This window comes from Pongo abelii, chromosome 4, assembly GCF_028885655.2.
Source record: "Pongo abelii isolate AG06213 chromosome 4, NHGRI_mPonAbe1-v2.0_pri, whole genome shotgun sequence".
Taxonomy (NCBI): Eukaryota; Metazoa; Chordata; class Mammalia; order Primates; family Hominidae; genus Pongo; species Pongo abelii.
In genome coordinates, this window is record NC_071989.2 from 146,051,222 (window position 1) to 146,068,162 (window position 16,941).

At 42.0% G+C, this 16,941-nt stretch overlaps 1 protein-coding gene across 14 annotated transcripts in view; it reads right to left on the bottom strand.

The window, feature by feature from the left end:
* The window catches only part of KLHL3 (kelch like family member 3), a 279,066-nt gene that overhangs the window by 44,337 nt on the left and 217,788 nt on the right, over positions 1-16,941 (bottom strand). For all 14 annotated transcript variants that reach the window (NM_001133720.1, XM_054555189.2, XM_063723948.1 and 11 more), the window contains 1 exon segment: positions 13,126-13,235. In NM_001133720.1, coding sequence (NP_001127192.1) covers positions 13,126-13,235 — 110 coding nt within the window.

Genomic DNA, 16,941 nt, shown 5'->3' on the forward strand with positions numbered 1-16,941 from the left:
TGGGAGCCCAGGAGTTTGAGACCAGCCTGAGAAACTTAGCAAGACCCCATCTCTACAAAAAAAAAAAAAAAAATCAGTCAGGCATGGTGGCACGTGTCTGTAGTCCCAGCTGCTTGAGAGGCTGAGGCAGGAGGATCACTTGGTCCCAGGAGGTGGAAGCTGCAGTAAGCTGTAACCATGCCACTGCACTCCAGCCTGGGTAACACAGCAAGAGCCTATCTGTAAAAAAATAGTAATAATAAAGTTGTTGGATGGGGAAAGAGTCACAATTCTCAAAGAATCACCCAACAGATTACATAGTATTTACGTGGAGGGAAAATATCCTCAAATAGAAAGATCTGATAGACAACACCTTAAACAAGGGACCAAATTTACCACCACCCGTAAGAGGACAAACATATTCCTGATTGTGATTTAATTGAAAAGACACAGTATCTCCTAAGTACAATTCTTCCTAAAATATTAATATATAACCTGAATCTTACGGTGAGGAAACGATCAGACAACTCTATGTTTGCAACATTCTACAGGATGGCTGGCCTGGATTTTCAAAATTGTTAATATTATGGAAGACAAAAAAAGGTAGGGAGACAGTTCTAGATTAGAGAGATTTATAGACAAGGCAACTAAACGCGGTGCATAAACCTTAATTAGATTACGGCTCTAAAAGAAATAGCCATAAATGACTTTTGGGGGGCTATTAGGAAAATGTGAATATCCACTATATGTTAGATGATATTGCTAGATCAATATTAAATTTTATTGGTATGATAATTGGTTTTATGGCTAGAAAAGAGAATTTCCTTGTTCTTAAGAGATACATGCATGCTAAAATATTTAGGGGTGAAGTGTCATAATGTCTGCAATTTACTGTCAAATGATTCAGCAAAATGAAAGATTAAGTCTAGAGAGATAAAGTAAATGAAGCAAAATGTTAATGGTGAGTTTAGGTAAAGACAACGTGAATGTTCATTCTTTCAAACCTACAGTAGGTTTTTAATTTTTCAGAATAAGAAGTGTAAGAGAGAAGAAAAGAAATTCTAAGGAAAAAAACTACAACAAAATTTACAGGATGGCAGAAAGTTGAAATGAAAGCTTTATCTGCCAGGAGGAAAAAAGGACTCCAATTTTTCTTAACCTAAGCACATTTTTTTTGTGCTAATATGTTAATGTGCTTTTCCCCTAAAACACTTGGCCCTGTTTCCTAATTATATACTTAAGTCAGGCTGGACATAACTTGAATTTGGCAAGGAAAGGAAAGGGAAGGGGAAAGGGGAAGGGAAAGGGAAAGGAAAGGAAGGGAGCAGAAAAGGCAAGGAGTAGTATGTATGTATAGTTTGCTCCTATTTCTATATCAAATAACCTATATGTGTACAAACATAAGCACATACACCATAGAAATCTTTGTCTAGTTCATTTTTTATTAGGAACTCTTATTGAGCTATGTCCATCACCCTCACAGCATTGTTTGAATGACTATGTTTCTTCCACTAGCCCTTAAGATCCATGAGAGACCCTGTCTTATTTGCTGGCACATAACACAAACTCAAATATTTTTTAAATGAATGAATGGAAAATGAGTTCAGAATAAGCATGGAAGGAGATGTGTGGAAGCTGCCCAGGCTGGAGCAGAGAGCAGGGCTGGGGAACAGGGGGTTGGAATCCTAGTGGGTAAGGCAGAGTCAAAGGCAGATAAAGTCTGCCTTTGCTGGGTTAGGTGATGGGCAGCCACAACCCCATTCTGCCTTGTATGTGGTTGGTTAGCCACACCTCCTTCTACTCCCCTTTATAGACTGTGAGCCTATGCAGAGTGAGAAGTGTACCAGGTCTGTCTCTGCACGCCATCCCCCGATGCTGCCTAGCACAACACAAGGTAACTGATTGGCAAAGCTTTGCTGAAGAATGAACTACAAGTCCTTAAGCGGGTAGCATTTATTGATCACATTCTTCCCCATCAACCAGTTTAATTTTTGTTATAAAAACAAAAAAGCAAGCTGAATCTACCAAAGGCGATATTTAACTTTATCTTTATTTTTGGCTTCACTTGTGTAACTGGTTCCACTTAGTCACACTGTTTACCTACTCAGCTATGAAAGCCACAGCATTCGGCAACAACAGTGACCTTCTCAGCAGCTAGAGAAGGCTACATATTTTTTTCATTCAGACTTCATGCTTGAAAAATAAACAAGCAAATAAACTTCCAACTTGCTTTAGCTTTCAATGTACCCAAAATGGTTCCCAATAACCCTTCCCACCAAGGGACTCTCCATAAACATCACCTCCCCAAATTCTCAAGATAACCCAATGATTAAATACTTTTAAGCCTTATTAAATGACTTGCCTAAGTCCCAGAACTAAAAAGAAGCAGAGCCAGCTCTGCTTGGTTACATACAAAACCAACTTCAGTGCTTATGCTCTAAATCAATTATTCTTAGCTGACTCTCAAATGTCTAATAGGTCTAATAGCAGGGGGGTTGCAAACTGCTGCCCACAAGCCAAATCCAGCCTGCCACCTGTTTTGGTAAATAAAATTATGTTGGAAGGCAGCCACACTCATCGTTTACGTATTGTCTACGGCTGCTTTCACATTACAGTAGCTGAGTTGAGAAGCCATGACACATAAAGCCTAAAATATTTACTATCTGGCCCTTCCTGGAAAAAGTTTGTCAACCCCTGGTCTATAAAATCTAAGCAGAGACTATAGATTCAATCATAGGATAGGGTGATATCTACTTAGCTATTACTTTTTGTGATTAAATAATCAGCTGCTCACAGGTACACTTACGGTTTCACTTTTTAAACAAAGAAATGGCCCCATTTCCTCACTGATTAATGTCCTAGAACCAATTTCTTGCATGCTACAAGACTGTCATGTGGAAAGGAGTTGGAGAAAATCAGATTCCATAGCTCCCAGCTCACACTTCAGATGTAAGCACAGGTCTTGGCCAGTGAATACCAGATGAATCCAGTCCTTCCACTCCATCCCTCTGGACAGACAGGCAGCCAAGCTAGGCTGGACTTGCACGCCCCAAGGAAAATGAGGAGTCCTGGGGCACTTTTCCCTGCTTTCAAAATGTGTTTTGAAGATCAAGAAGGACTCAAGTTAAAAAGGCAGGGCACTGACTTGGCAAGGGGAGAAGTTCAATTGAGAACAATTCTCAGCAAAACATAGGAAGAAGGGAAAGAAGCTAATTTTGACAATATCAGGGGAAAAAAACTAGGTTCCTATACATGGCCCTGGTTTGTTACTCGATCTGAGAAGGACTAACTTTATTAATAACAACAAGCACAGTGCTAGGCATTTTACACATATGATCTCATTTAATCCACCAACAATCTCTGTGAAGTAAGTGTCACTGCTCACATTTTACAGATGAGAAAACTGCCTGAGAGAGGTTAACAAGCTGTACAAGGTCACACTGCCAGGAAGAACAGATCCGATGTGAACTTACCTCTAACTCCAAAAACCCATGCTCAAACAGTATGCAATTTGCATCTCAGAGACACAATTAATTTTAAAAACCTAGGCCGGGCAAGGTGGCTCACACCTGTAATCCTAGCACTGTGGGAGGCCAAGGAGACCGAGGTGGGCAGATCACGAAGTCAAGAGATCGAGACCATCCTGGCCAACCCAGCGAAACTCCATCTCTACTAAAAACACAAAAATCAGCTGGGCGTGGTGGCGCACGCCTGTAGTCCCCAGCTACTCGGGAGGCTGAGGCAGGAAAATTGCTTGAACCCAGGAGGCAGAGGTCGCAGTAAGCCAAGATTTCACTGCTGCACTCCAGCCTAGCGACAGAGAGAGACTCCGTCTCAAAACAAACAAACAAAAAACCCTGGGCAGACTGTTGAGTTGGGAAACTAACTTCCTGGGACACCTCCCCTAGGTCTCCTATTCCTTTCCCTGGGATTGAGGCAATACCATTTACCAAATCTCCTGCCATGCTTTTAAATCAAGAAGATAGTATTTTAGGAAGAGGCATTTGCTCCTCCAGAGGAGGGAGGGTGAACTCCTTGAGTCTCTTTCCCTTTTCTCTGGTGGGCTTCAGAACTTCTAGCCCTGGAACATCTCCTCCTGGCCTCCCAGCCACCTCCAAACCCTCACACACACATCAAAATATCATTTGCATCTGTCGCTATTTGGAAATTATGCCAGTTATTAGTTCTGCCACAAGAACGTGTTATTTAATGCATTAATAAAGAAGCACATATATTAAAAAAAGAGGACAGTGCTTCTAGACAAAAGAATGATTCTGTTGGATTCCTGGTTTTGTTTCTTAAATGAAAGCTTAACAAGACTTGTGTTAACCATACTCTCACCTCATTGCCACACACAACGCCAGGGACAACTGAGAGCAGTGGTGTGCAGCAATTGGAGCTCACTGTGCACATCTCTTCCTAACTCCATGTTTAGTGACATTACACTGGTAGTTGAAGTCAGCCTTGATGAAAATATTTACACCATGGAAATCAGCAAATGAATCAACAGATGAATCAGGGCTTTTAGAATGTTTTTTAGAGAGCCAGTTGTTAAACATTGACCAGCACACCACTGACTGAGCGACGTCCTGGTCTGAAGTCTCCCTAGAAACCTACCCAGTTGAATTCTTCTTTCTGACCATACCATCACCCTTTCACACAAAACTGAAAAGCTCTTTCTTGTAGTTGCTTCATTTCAGATTCACAAGGACCCTGTAAAACTGCTAGTCATTTGCAAAAGGAGAAAGTAAGGCAGAGAGAAACAAAGTCGTTTGCCTGACATTACCCAGCAAATTGGTGAGAAGACAGCAATTAGAACCACTGATTTCAATCCACACTTTCACAGCACACTGCACATTTCCTTCATACCACATCTCTCACTTTACAGCTATATATTTATTTGTGCACATATTTGATAAAATCTCTCTCCTCTATGTGACTATAAGTTCTGCAAAGGCAGGTATCTTGTTTTGATCTGTTTGCCAATGTCTCTCCTGTGACTAATATGCTACCTGCCACACAGAGAAATATTTCTTAATAGGATGAATAAATTAATAAAAGCTTGAATGAATGTATATATGGTTCTCTTCCTACAGCAGCACACTGCCAGATATCTGACTTCAGATAACCAAAAATGATGAAAAAATTAAAACGGTAACATCACTTGGCCTGGAAATTGTTCTTCAGCTTTCTATTACTACCTACAGCCAGTAAAAAAGACTTTCGCTATGAGTCCACAAAGAATAACAAAAGGACTGAAGCACAATGGTTTGACAGAAACGTCTACAAGCTGAGAGACGTCCGTGGTACTAATCCTAACCATGAGTGCAGGATGACATAGGGATGGAGAATGTCTGCCAGTCAATATGGTAGACTGAGCTGCTTTGGAAGGAATCTTTCCCTGTAGCTCCAAACATGTGAACATGATGTATTACAGAAAAAATAAAGATTTGAGCCATATGCAAAAGCAAGAAGAAAATGCCTGAGTGTTTTAAATAAGAAGGAATTCAATCCAGGCAGCTGAGTGGAAGCTGAAGCCAAAACGGCTCACAGAGACAATTCAGATATGGGCTTTAATTGAGGACTGGTGTCCCATTGGGTAGAGTGCCTAGGCCACAGGCTCCTGTGGACAGATTTTCCCCAGCTGTAAAACTAAGACTAGATGAACCCTGCCCATGTGCTATGAGTAAGGGGAAGGAAGCTCGCCATCTCCTGTGGGCTGAGGAATGCAGTGGGGTGGGAGGCAAGGGAGAGGGGAAAGACAGGGAGTAAAATCTACATCTTCAAGAAACCCAAACCCTAGATTCATGCCACATAAAAATTTAGAGTTTGAACTGACAACACCCAGGTGGTATGGGAAATATCTAAGACAATATCTAATACAAAAACTGTTTCCTAAACCAGTAAACCTGCCCTATAGGGTCCACAGCCCAGGGCAACCTAGATTCCCAGGATATGACATCCTCTGAACATGAAGTCACAATCAAAAAACTATAATTCATTTTGGAAATGAATTATCAAAGACACAAAAAATAGTAGAATATCTGGGACAACCAATGAAAGGTGGCTTAAAGGCTCTTCTCTATAATGTGTTCCTAAGGATAATAGATGCGGGAGATATTCTGTAGTAAAGGGGCTCAGGGGCCAAATGAGCCTAAGAAACACATCATACTGTGTCCTCAAATACCCCTTAAAGGTTCACAAAGCTCATTACCATATAAAAGCTCTGACAAGTCCTGTAGTAAAGAAACCTGGTTACTTTGTTCAGCCAGTGTCTCCTAAATGTATCTGACCTGAGAATGCTTAAAAAACAAAAAAACAAAAAAAACCTGGCCGGGTGCCGTGGCTCACGCCTGTAATCCCAGCACTTTGGGAGGCTGAGGTGGGCAGATCATGAGGTCAGGAGTTCAGGACCAGCCTGACCAACATGATGAAACCCCGTCTCTACTAAAAATACAAAAAAAAAATAGCCAGAAGTGGTGGCGGGCACCTGTAATCCCAGCTACTGAGGAGGCTGAGGCAGGAGAAACACTTGAACCTGGGAAGCAGAGGTTGCAGTGAGCCGAGATCGTGCCATTGCACTCCAGCCTGGTGACAGAGCGAGACTCCATCTCAAGAAAAAAAAAAAAAAACCCAAACACATATAAACATCTTGTAATACTGTGTCGTTATGGGATACAGTTAGGCAAATACTGACCTCAAGAAGAAAGCTCTCACTCCTTAAATCTCTTCACAGACTCCTACCCCATCCCCAGCCTCATCTCCCACCATTCTCATGATCCTTGATTCTCATTACAGAGGTTACTTTTCTCCCCAAGTACAAGCTATTCCAAACTTCCAAGTCTTTAGTAGGAATAGTCCTACTATTCCTCCAACCTAAATGGCTTTCCAAAATTCTACTCTCATTCTCCAAAGTTTAGCTCAAAGACTCTCTTTTCCATGATGTCTTTCCTATACAACAACCTGGAATACAATATTCCAGGTGCTTTCCTTGAACTATAATTATAAGCAATTATTTCTCTTGGCCACGTACTATGGACACATGTTTTCAGTCTGTCTGCCCACCAGACTATGAGCCCCTGAATAGTAATGACTAGCTGTCACTCATCTCTGTACCCCTCATCAGGGTGGGAGTGCATTAATAAAGAGTGGGGCTTGGGAGGCAGACACACACAGCTTCACGTCATGGAGCTATCTACTGTTAATAAGCTGTGTCACCTCTTTGAACCTTAGTTTCTTCGTCTGCAAAATGGAAACAATAATCTGCCTTGCAACTTGTTGTGAGGATTAGAAATGATGTTCTGAATGTCATGCTGGACAGGAAAAAATCAGACACAAAAGCACACACGCACCATTGTTCAATTTATATAAGCTTCCAAAATGGGTAAAACTCACCTAAGGTGTGAGAAGCTAAGAAGGTAGGTGCCCTTCCCAGGGTAGGGGGTAGTAACTGGAAGGGGGTTCTGGGGTTTGTTTCTTGACCTGGGTGCTAGTTATGTGGGTGTTTTACTTTGTAAAAAGTTTAGTTGTATACTTCATTTGTTTACTTCTCCATGAACTTACTTCAATACAAACTTCCTGTTTAAAAAAAAATGATGTGTGAAACATACCTGGAGAACACTGGTTGGTCATGGTAGATTTGGGGGCACGGTGCTGTCATATTCTGTGCATGGGTAGTTATTGAATTCCACCATCCAAAGGAGAACAGTAAAAAGAGTAACACCAAGGTAGGGCGTTAACAGATCACTGTTGGCAAGCTGAGAAGCTGGCAACTCTGATAACCTCAGAGTAAGGCAGGGCTGCCAACAGCTCGGCCTAGGCAGCAGGGTACACCTGCTCAGTCACCTGGCAATGCCTCCACAGCAATCATGCAAGCCCAGCCCACCGGCCAAGGCTCTCCAGTCTGCCTCCCACAGCCTGCCTCCCACAACCACCTGGCTGGAAAGGCAAGGAATTCAGACAGAAGGGCATGGAACACCAATGATCCTGGGAGACAAGGGCCCAGTGCCTCCCAAGAAATAAGGTATCTAAATTTGGTCTCTAAAATGCAGTTTAAGGAGACAACAGCACATTTTAAAATGTGATAATGCAAAGAAAAAGTAACCTATAGTTCTTATTCCAGAACATACTTAACACTAATTTTTTAAAGAGACTTAATAAATTTCTTCCTGACCGGTATCTAAAATGGCAGGCCATTTTCCTGTTAAGACTCACTCAGAGGTGTCTCTGAAAAGCCTCAACAGTGTTTCATAAGAAGGCATGAGATCTTGAGATGGCGACATATTTACCAGCTAGGAAAGCCAAGATTCAAAGAAGTCCAGTAACTTGCTAGGTCCCACAGCAATTCAACAGCAAAACTGCACTCGAACTCAGGAGTCATATCTCTTTCCTTAGAGTGGATTTGTCCCAGAAGGTTGTTTATTCTGCCCCTGGGTCACTGGGTCACTGAGGATGTTCATGGCCAGAGCTGAACTTTGTGTCTCAAAGGGAAATACAATAAACATGCTGTCAGCTCACAGGCTTAGCCCTAACCCCTCAACACCCACCATGTGGAAGAATCAGATGCCTTGCTTTAATCTTCTTGTCTCTATCCTCAGGGTAGTGGAGTGTATGATAGATGCACCTGACAGCAATAACTTAAGCATACCCTGAGAATGACTCTACGGTCTAAGAAGAATATGTATTCAGTGTTCCAAGCTAAGGAATAAAGAACCTGGAGATTCATTCTTTATCTATGAGGAACATCTGAACCCCAGGCTATCCTGGGAAATGCAGGCCATATAGGGGATTGAGGCCCTTTGTTTTGTGTTAAATGAAGGTTGCCAGGTGAAGGTCACCAGCAGGAGGGTGTTAAGTGAAAATGCTATATAAACTGCATGCATTTTACAAGCAGTTGCAATTTCCTGTCCAGCCTGCCACCACTGGACAGCCCTATATGTAAGTGCCCTCAATAAACCCTATGTCTTGTTCGCTGCCTCTGGGCCTCTTCTTCAACCTCTTGAACATGATGCCATCCCTATTGAAGTTAATAGGGGTCTGGCATGACATGAGGAAGGGGAAGGTCCTACACAATGAACTAGTGATTTTGTGTGACTCCCATCACATCCATTTGACCTCTCTCAATAACAAGAATTCTAAAATAAAAACCACATGAAGGAAAAACAAGAGCAAAAATGGCAAGGATTCATGCCCTCCCCTACCCTCTAATTCCCCTATCTGTCCTTACTCTCTAGAAAACTGTTAAAATTATTCCCATAACCTCAGCTGGCTCAGTTGAGACTCCAGCCCCAGTGTACCTCGATCCCTTGGGGGACATCTGCTGAGTCCTTCCGTGGCACCTCCTGGGGCACTGCGTCAGGCACTGTGTGTGATACAAAGATGACTAAGGTACCCTCACAGCCCTCAAGACATCAGTAGAGGAGATAAGGAATGAGGAAAACAAGTGATGTTGGAAGAAGAACAGTCTCTGAGCTCTGGGAGGGGCCCAGGCAGGGCTGGGGACACTGGGGAGCATGAGGTCACAACCACTCTCTGACCCTGCTAGGCACTGGGGCCCCAGGTCACGCCAACAACCCAGACCAATATGGACACTGGGAAGACTTCCCCTTAAGAAAGGCTCCAGTCAACAGTTATGACTACTACTAGGAGCAGTACTAGTAGTAATAACCATAATAATAGCAGCAATAACAACAGTATCTCACAGTAATGAACACTTCCTATATTCTAAGCATTTTTCATATATCATCCCATTTAATCCTCATAGCAACCTTACAAGGTAGATACTATACTACCATTACTCACCTTTTACAGATGAGAAAACTGAGCCATAGGGAGGTTCTTTTATTCATTCTTTCAACAGCTATTTTTTTTAGTGTCTACCATGAACCTGATACCACTCCAGCAGCGACAAGCAGACAGACAAAATTCCTGTCTATCTACTTGTATACGGTACATACATTCTTGTGGGAGATAAATAACTTGCCCAGGGTTCTCAGCTTGTTTAAGTAGGGAAGTCAAGATCCAAACTGAGCCCCTCTGACTGTAGAACTTATACTTGCAAACTTCCAAGATGAAAGCTGCCTGTTACTTACACTCATCATTAATAGTAAAATATTACATTTCCTCTATTTTAAGGTATATGTGTTTTTTACATGTTAATGTCTGAAATCTGGCTTCATTTTATAATATATGTTCAAAGAAATCTGTGGGCTGCATGCAGAGTAAGTCATAATTGCTGTTATGCTGTTAAGTGTGGATTTAGCGGAACACAAGTTATTTGATTACCAACCCAGTTGGGTTTTCTGCAACTGTTAACATTACATGCAGTTGAATTTTAACTTAAGATCCCTAATATTACTTCAAATACATTTTAAAATTCCACTATAAAACAGTATTGAAAAGAAAGGTTATTATGCATGCAAGAGATTGCTTATCACACACAATGTAATTAAAGGGCGTAGAAATCACTAAATCTCCTGGAGCAGACACAGAATTTTCAAAGCCTAAAGGACTAGCATTAAAATGAAAAACATCTAATTGTCAGAAGCTTCCAGCTATTTAACTTCCAGCAAGACATGATCAATTATGGAGAAATAAAACTATGAGGTTAGCCAAAGAGAAAATGTAGACCAAGCCCCACTATTCTTTAATAAACCTCAAAATTACACTGCCAACCTTAAAGGTACTAAAGGGATCAAGATCATGAGTAATCTGCTTTATGAAAAGCAGCACATAATTCTGAAGTTACATATAAGTTCCAAGAAGCAAATATGAAATAGAACTTCATTAATGTGAAAAATACCTATACTCCAAACTCTGGCTATACAGAAAGAGCAACTCATATGTAAGCATATGAATTATTGAGCAACACTGCAAACAATTTTTAAGTGTATACATTTAAAGTCATGTTTGTTTCTGGAAAGATATAATTAACTCAATGGCATATTTTACCATTATCCATGGTAAAATTGGTGCCATTATCATTATTAATGGTGCCTAAAAACAGATGATTGTGGCAATTACAATGATAACTGCCATTTATTGAGTGCCTGCCAAACACTGTATTTGGTATTTTATATCCATTATCTCTAAGCCTCATGACAACTCTGTAGAGGAGGGACTCAGAATTCCCATTTTAAATTTAAGGAAACTAAGGTTCAAAGAGACTAGTGACTTCTCAAGGTCATACAGCCAGAAAGCAGAGACTAGAACCAGGTTTGCCTGCGTCCAAAGCCCAAGTGGTTTCCAGGGCACTATAATGCCTCTCCCTATTAACAATCCACCCCTACCCCCTCCCAGACACAGCAAGCACAGATTAGCCTTCACGTGCAGAAAACTTTCTATGATCTCAAGAGCAAGATGGGCCAGCATGAATTCAAAGTAACAGAGTCCCCCAGCTCTCAACCCACGTACCCCAAGATGATTCAAATCCTGCTGTTTATATGAGTGCTTCCATTTTCTCACTCTACACTTAGAACATGCTCAAGGGGGCCCCAAATTGACCAACTGTCTCAACATTCACATAGCCAATCAACTGACTGGTTCATCCCTTCCAATTGTGCCAATTTGATAGCGAAATCCAGAACAGACAGTAAATGTGCTTGGTAAGAAGGAAGGGCATCCTCTCAGTTTCTGACTTTAAGGCAGGAAGGGTCCTATGCACACATACGCGTTTAACGAAGCCGAGGCCTCCCTGAGCCTAAGGGAGAGTCCAGTATATTGTGCCAGTCACCTTCTGGGGATCCATTGCTAATTTCAGGGAAGCCCACAGTTTTAACAAATGACTGTTTTTCTTCTTGATCAAACTTTTCCAGGATAGCAGGCAGGGGTTTGTGAATTTTACCCCATTCTCTGGACATGTGAATACAATTTCATCTCAGATATAAAATCCTTTTCAATGTTTGTCCTGAAGTATTCCCTCAAGAAAGAGCCTCAAGCTTGGATGCAAAGAGTGAACTAAGACATTCAAAAAACATTTATTGAGCATCTCTGAGGATTCAGAAAGGAATAAGATGTAGTCCCTAACATCAAGGAACTCAGCTGAATGTGGGAGGAGGATCAGCTCAGAACTAACTATGTACAGTGAAAAGGAGAACAAGGTGAGTGTTATCCTGAAACACAGAGAAGGAAGGGATTAATTCCAGGTGCAGGGTAAATAATAAACTGGGCTAATACTGATTGAACACCTACTAGGTACCAAGGACTATACAAGGCATTTTACATATATTATCCCAATTAATTGCCCTGTGGAATATGTTCTAATACTATTATCCTCACTTTACAAAATGAGGAAACAAAGGAGAGGCAAAGTATCTCACCCAAGGTCACATAACTAATTTGTGAATACTGGAGCTGAGATTTGGACCCTGCTGGCCAACACTGAAGCTTGTTATTTTCACTATAGTAGACTACATCTACTGGCATAAAGAAATTTTTCCTGGTAGAAGAGGAATCTGAATTTGCTTCCTCTTCTGTAATGCGGGGACAATAGTAATGCCTGCTTCACAGGGCTATGGTAGAGGCGGAATGAGCCCAAGAACATAAAGCACTTAGCATAGTGTTTGGCAAACTGTAAGTGTTCAGTAAATAGTGGCAGCTTTGTCATCATGATCATCACTGTTATTTCTTCTCTAAAGAGTCTAGAATGTAGCGGTCATGAGCCAGAAAGCCTTTTTATAATTTTTATTTTTAAAGGGATTTAAAAAAAAAAAAAAAAAGCTGTTGTTTTTCTCTGAAAGAAAAGAAAAGATTAGCCAGGCGTGGTGGCTCACACCTGTCATCCCAGCATTTTGGGAGGCTGAGGCAGGCGGATTGCCTGAGGTCAGGAGTTCAAGACCAGTCTGGTCAACATGGTGAAACCCTGTCTCTACTGAAAATACAAAAAATTAGCTGGGCGTGGTGGCGGGTGCCTATAATCCCAGCTACTCAGGAGGCTGAGGCAGGGGAATCACTTGAACCTGGGAGGCAGAGGTTGCAGTGAGCCGAGATCACACCATTGCACTCCAGCCTGGCCAAGAGTGAGACTCCATCTCAAAAAAAAAAAAAAAGAAAGAAAGAAAGAAAAGAAAAGATCTCACCAAACCACAAGTCCTTCCCACGACCACCTGACGAGTGAGGTTCCCATTTCCCCAATGAGCTATGTCATACCTTCTCTTCTGAAGAAACGGTCAGCTTGTCGCTGGATATCAAGCTGCACACCTGGTCCAGACTCAGGCTAAGAAATTCTTCTCCTAGCATCACCTCTGGAAAGTGCTGCTCTGTTCCAAAAAAAAAACAGAAGTTAAGAAAACAAAGTTGTAACACACTTCTGCCCTTCCATGACAATCTGTGGGATTCACTGTAGAGTCCTGGAGCAGGCCAGGGGGGCCATGGAGGGAAAGGGAGTGAAACAAAGACAGAGACATCATGGCTGGAGGGAAATTTGCCTTTTAATTCAGCAGTGATGGCATCACCCACTATGATCCTCTGTCCTGAACATCAACACAGATGAAAATGGGGCAGACAGATCTGAGTTTGTAATTTTTCCATGCTCCATGAGATTAATAATAGCATTGCAGAAAAGCCTCACTGGGACCTGCCTCCATAATTGAGCTTATTTCCCCTCAGAGTGCAAGCTGGTAGAGTTGCAGACAGTGCACCCTGAAGCTCAGCCAAACAAAAATGGGTCAGAACTGCTGTGTGTCTGAGAGGTCTCTGGGGGTTCTTATAGGAAGTCAACATTAGAAGGTCAGTAGATGGGATCATCCTTTCTTGCCCAAAGTCAAGCCTACTATTGTTAGTCTCTGGTTCATGAGGAGGCCCAACTAAGCATTCATCCAGGTGTAGTGGCAACAAGGTGACCCCACTACCCCTAGGAACAGTCCACGGAGCCAGGCCTATGGCACTGTAAGACAGAGGGGAATTTGGTGACAACTAGAATAAGATAAAACCCACAGGCCTAAGATCCACAAAAGGGAAATGCCAGGGACAATTCCTACCCTGACATTTTTCCAGGCCATCATCCTGCTATTAGAGAATTATATTCACGAAATGTCATCTACTTCAGAAAGAAGGAGCCTAGGTTCAAATCCTGGCTTTGCCATTTATGATTATGTTTTTGGGCCAATGGCATCATTGCTATGTTGCCCAGGCTGGTCGTGATCTCCTAGGCTCAAGTGATCCTCCTGCCTCAGCCTCCTGAATAGCTGGGACTATAGACACAAGCCACTACACCTGACTTCATCAACTTCATAAAAATCAAACAAAGAATTTAAGGTTTAAATCATTTCTTGTGAAAATCATTTTTAACTTTTTATATTGAAATAATTTCAGACCCAAATAATTCTCATACAAATTTCTACCTTCATCCAGATTCCCTAAACATTAATAGTTTACTCTCAAATATTGAGTTATAAACAATATTTTCCATCTTCCACTGGACAAAAAGGGCTCCCCACTTGCTCTACACCAGCCTATTGATATTACCATGGTCACAGCTAAAGGTTGTCCATCTTGAAACTCAGGAATGTTTACACATAACAAGACAAATCTGAAAGTCAGTTTTTTTATGAAAGGAACCAACTGTCAACATCAACATGGTAAGAAGCTGGTCTTTGCTTCTCTGTATATCAAAACAAAAAAAAAGCCTTCAGTTTTTAAGTTAAACATTCAAAAAACCTTCTTAACTATGGAAATATTTAAAACTAGATAGTACTATTTTTTAAGTGTTCATTGCTAAAGATCTTAAAATAAAAGCAAGAGAGCAATCTTCTTTGGATGGTAAGAATTTATTCTTGGGCTGGAGGCTGGGAAAGTACTGGATTCTCCCTCCATTCCCTTTCTGATCCAAGAAGTCTTTGGACCACAGTCCCCTGTCAATTGGTAACACCCAAGAAACAGCAGATAGAAAAAGCAGTCACCACACAAGCCACCACACCATGAGCAAGCACAGGACATTGAGGCTCTCTGGACCAGCCACAGCTGAGCTCAGCAGGACCACACGGTTCTCAGGAGAGTCCCGCAAACCAGCACTAACATCTCTGGCCCAGAGCCACATCTGGCCTTCCCACATGTATCTTTGGCTGACCAAAACCCTGACAGCCGGAGAAGGGAAAAGAACAAGAGGAGGTAAGAAAGTAAAATTCTATGCTGTGAAATAAAAATTTCCTTAGAGCTCATAAGACTGTAGACAGGCTTAGATTTTGAAAGGGAAGATAAAGGAAGTGCAGTAATGTACATTCCAGGTGATGTGGGGAACAAATTAGAAATCCTTAGAGATAAATCAAGACAAAAAGTAGTCAGCACCCCACCTCCATCTCTCTGTCCCTCCCCTGCTGCAGGGTTTGAATCTAAACCCCTTCTTTCTGAAGTGGGCTGCTTCTCTGCCCATCTGGAACCTTCCACTGAAATCCCATTCAGAAATCCTCCCAGGAAGCAGTATCTGGTGGGGAAGGGGCAACAAGAGAAATAGCAGGCAGCAGCTTCTCACTCAGGGCTGGCACCCAGGGATCTGTGAGGTTTGTAGGGCCTAAGCAGAGAGAGACAGAAAGCGATCAAAGAGGAAAATGCCTTCCCTTTTCCATTTAGTCTGAGGAGACAGGGGTAACCCCCAAAGTCTTTGAACTAGGGTCCCCTCTCTATTAGCAACACTCAAGAAACAACAGGATAGAAAAGACAGGAACAGGATGCTCCAGCTAACTCCATTTCCTGGGAAATAGGATTTCCCCAGAAGACTTTGTATTCCAGTCAGCCCTCTCCACAGCTGCTTCCTGGAAAGAACCCACTTTGCTCCCAGAAGATGCCTTCCTGAATCGTCTTCTATTTTGAACAATTATTTGGGGTTTTTTGTTTTGTTTTCTTTTGCTTTGCTTTTAATGTATTAATGGAGAATGTAGTAAAGAGCCTTGGCTAAGGGTCAGAAGACCTGGGTTCACGTCTTATAGTCACTTCTTCCCAGGCTTTGCCATCCATTTTATGGATGGCATGCTCATCCATAAAAGGCAATCATAATACCTGACATAGTTCTCAAGATTGTTTTGCAGCCCAAAGATAATAATATATATTAATTCATTTTGACAGCTTTAAGAAACTCTTTAGAAATGAAGGATAAATATTACCAGTCTGTGTTCCCGTTTTCCAAAGTCCAGTTCTGTGAGCAGCAACACTTTTTTTTTTTTTTTGAGACAGAGTTTCGCTATTTGCCCAGGGTGGAGTGCAATGGCGCGATCTCGGCTCACTGCAACCTCTGCCTCCCGGGTTCAGGTGATTCTCCTGCCTCAGTCTCCCAAGTAGCTGAGATTACAGGCTTCCACTACCACGCCCGGCTTATCTTTTGTATTTTTAGTAGAGACGGGGTTTCACCATGTTGGTCAGGCTGGTCTCGAACTCCTGACCTCAGATGATCCACCCGCCTCAGTCTCCCAAAGTGCTGGGATTACAGGTGTGAGCCACTGCGGCCGGCAGCACCACTCTTTAGCAGAGAAGATTTTCTATATCAAGATATCCCTTGGGGCCAGGCACAGTGGCTCATACCTATAATCCTAACACTTTAGAAGGTTGCGCAGGAAGATTATTTGAGGCCAGGGGTTCAAGACCAGCCTGGTCAATAAAGTGAGGCCCCTCTCTATTTAAAAAAAAAAAAATTTAAGACATCCTTTGGGACTGCAGGACCTATGGGCAAGGCTGTGGACCTGCAAGATCCTAGAGACCAAATTTAATTCTATCGAATTCAACAAACTGTCCAGTGATATAGGTTATTCAGTTCCTTGAGGCTGCAGGTTTCCCACATATTAAATGGAAATAATAATAGTACATAAGATGATATGGGCATTAAATAAAGAAATAGATGTAACTCACATTTACTGAGTCCATTGCGGGTGCTAGATAAATCTTAACGTGTGATGTATCAAATGCAGCATTTCTTCAAAAACGAAGAAACCAGAACTGACGTCTACAAGGACCCTACTGCCTCACAAGCAAGACAAG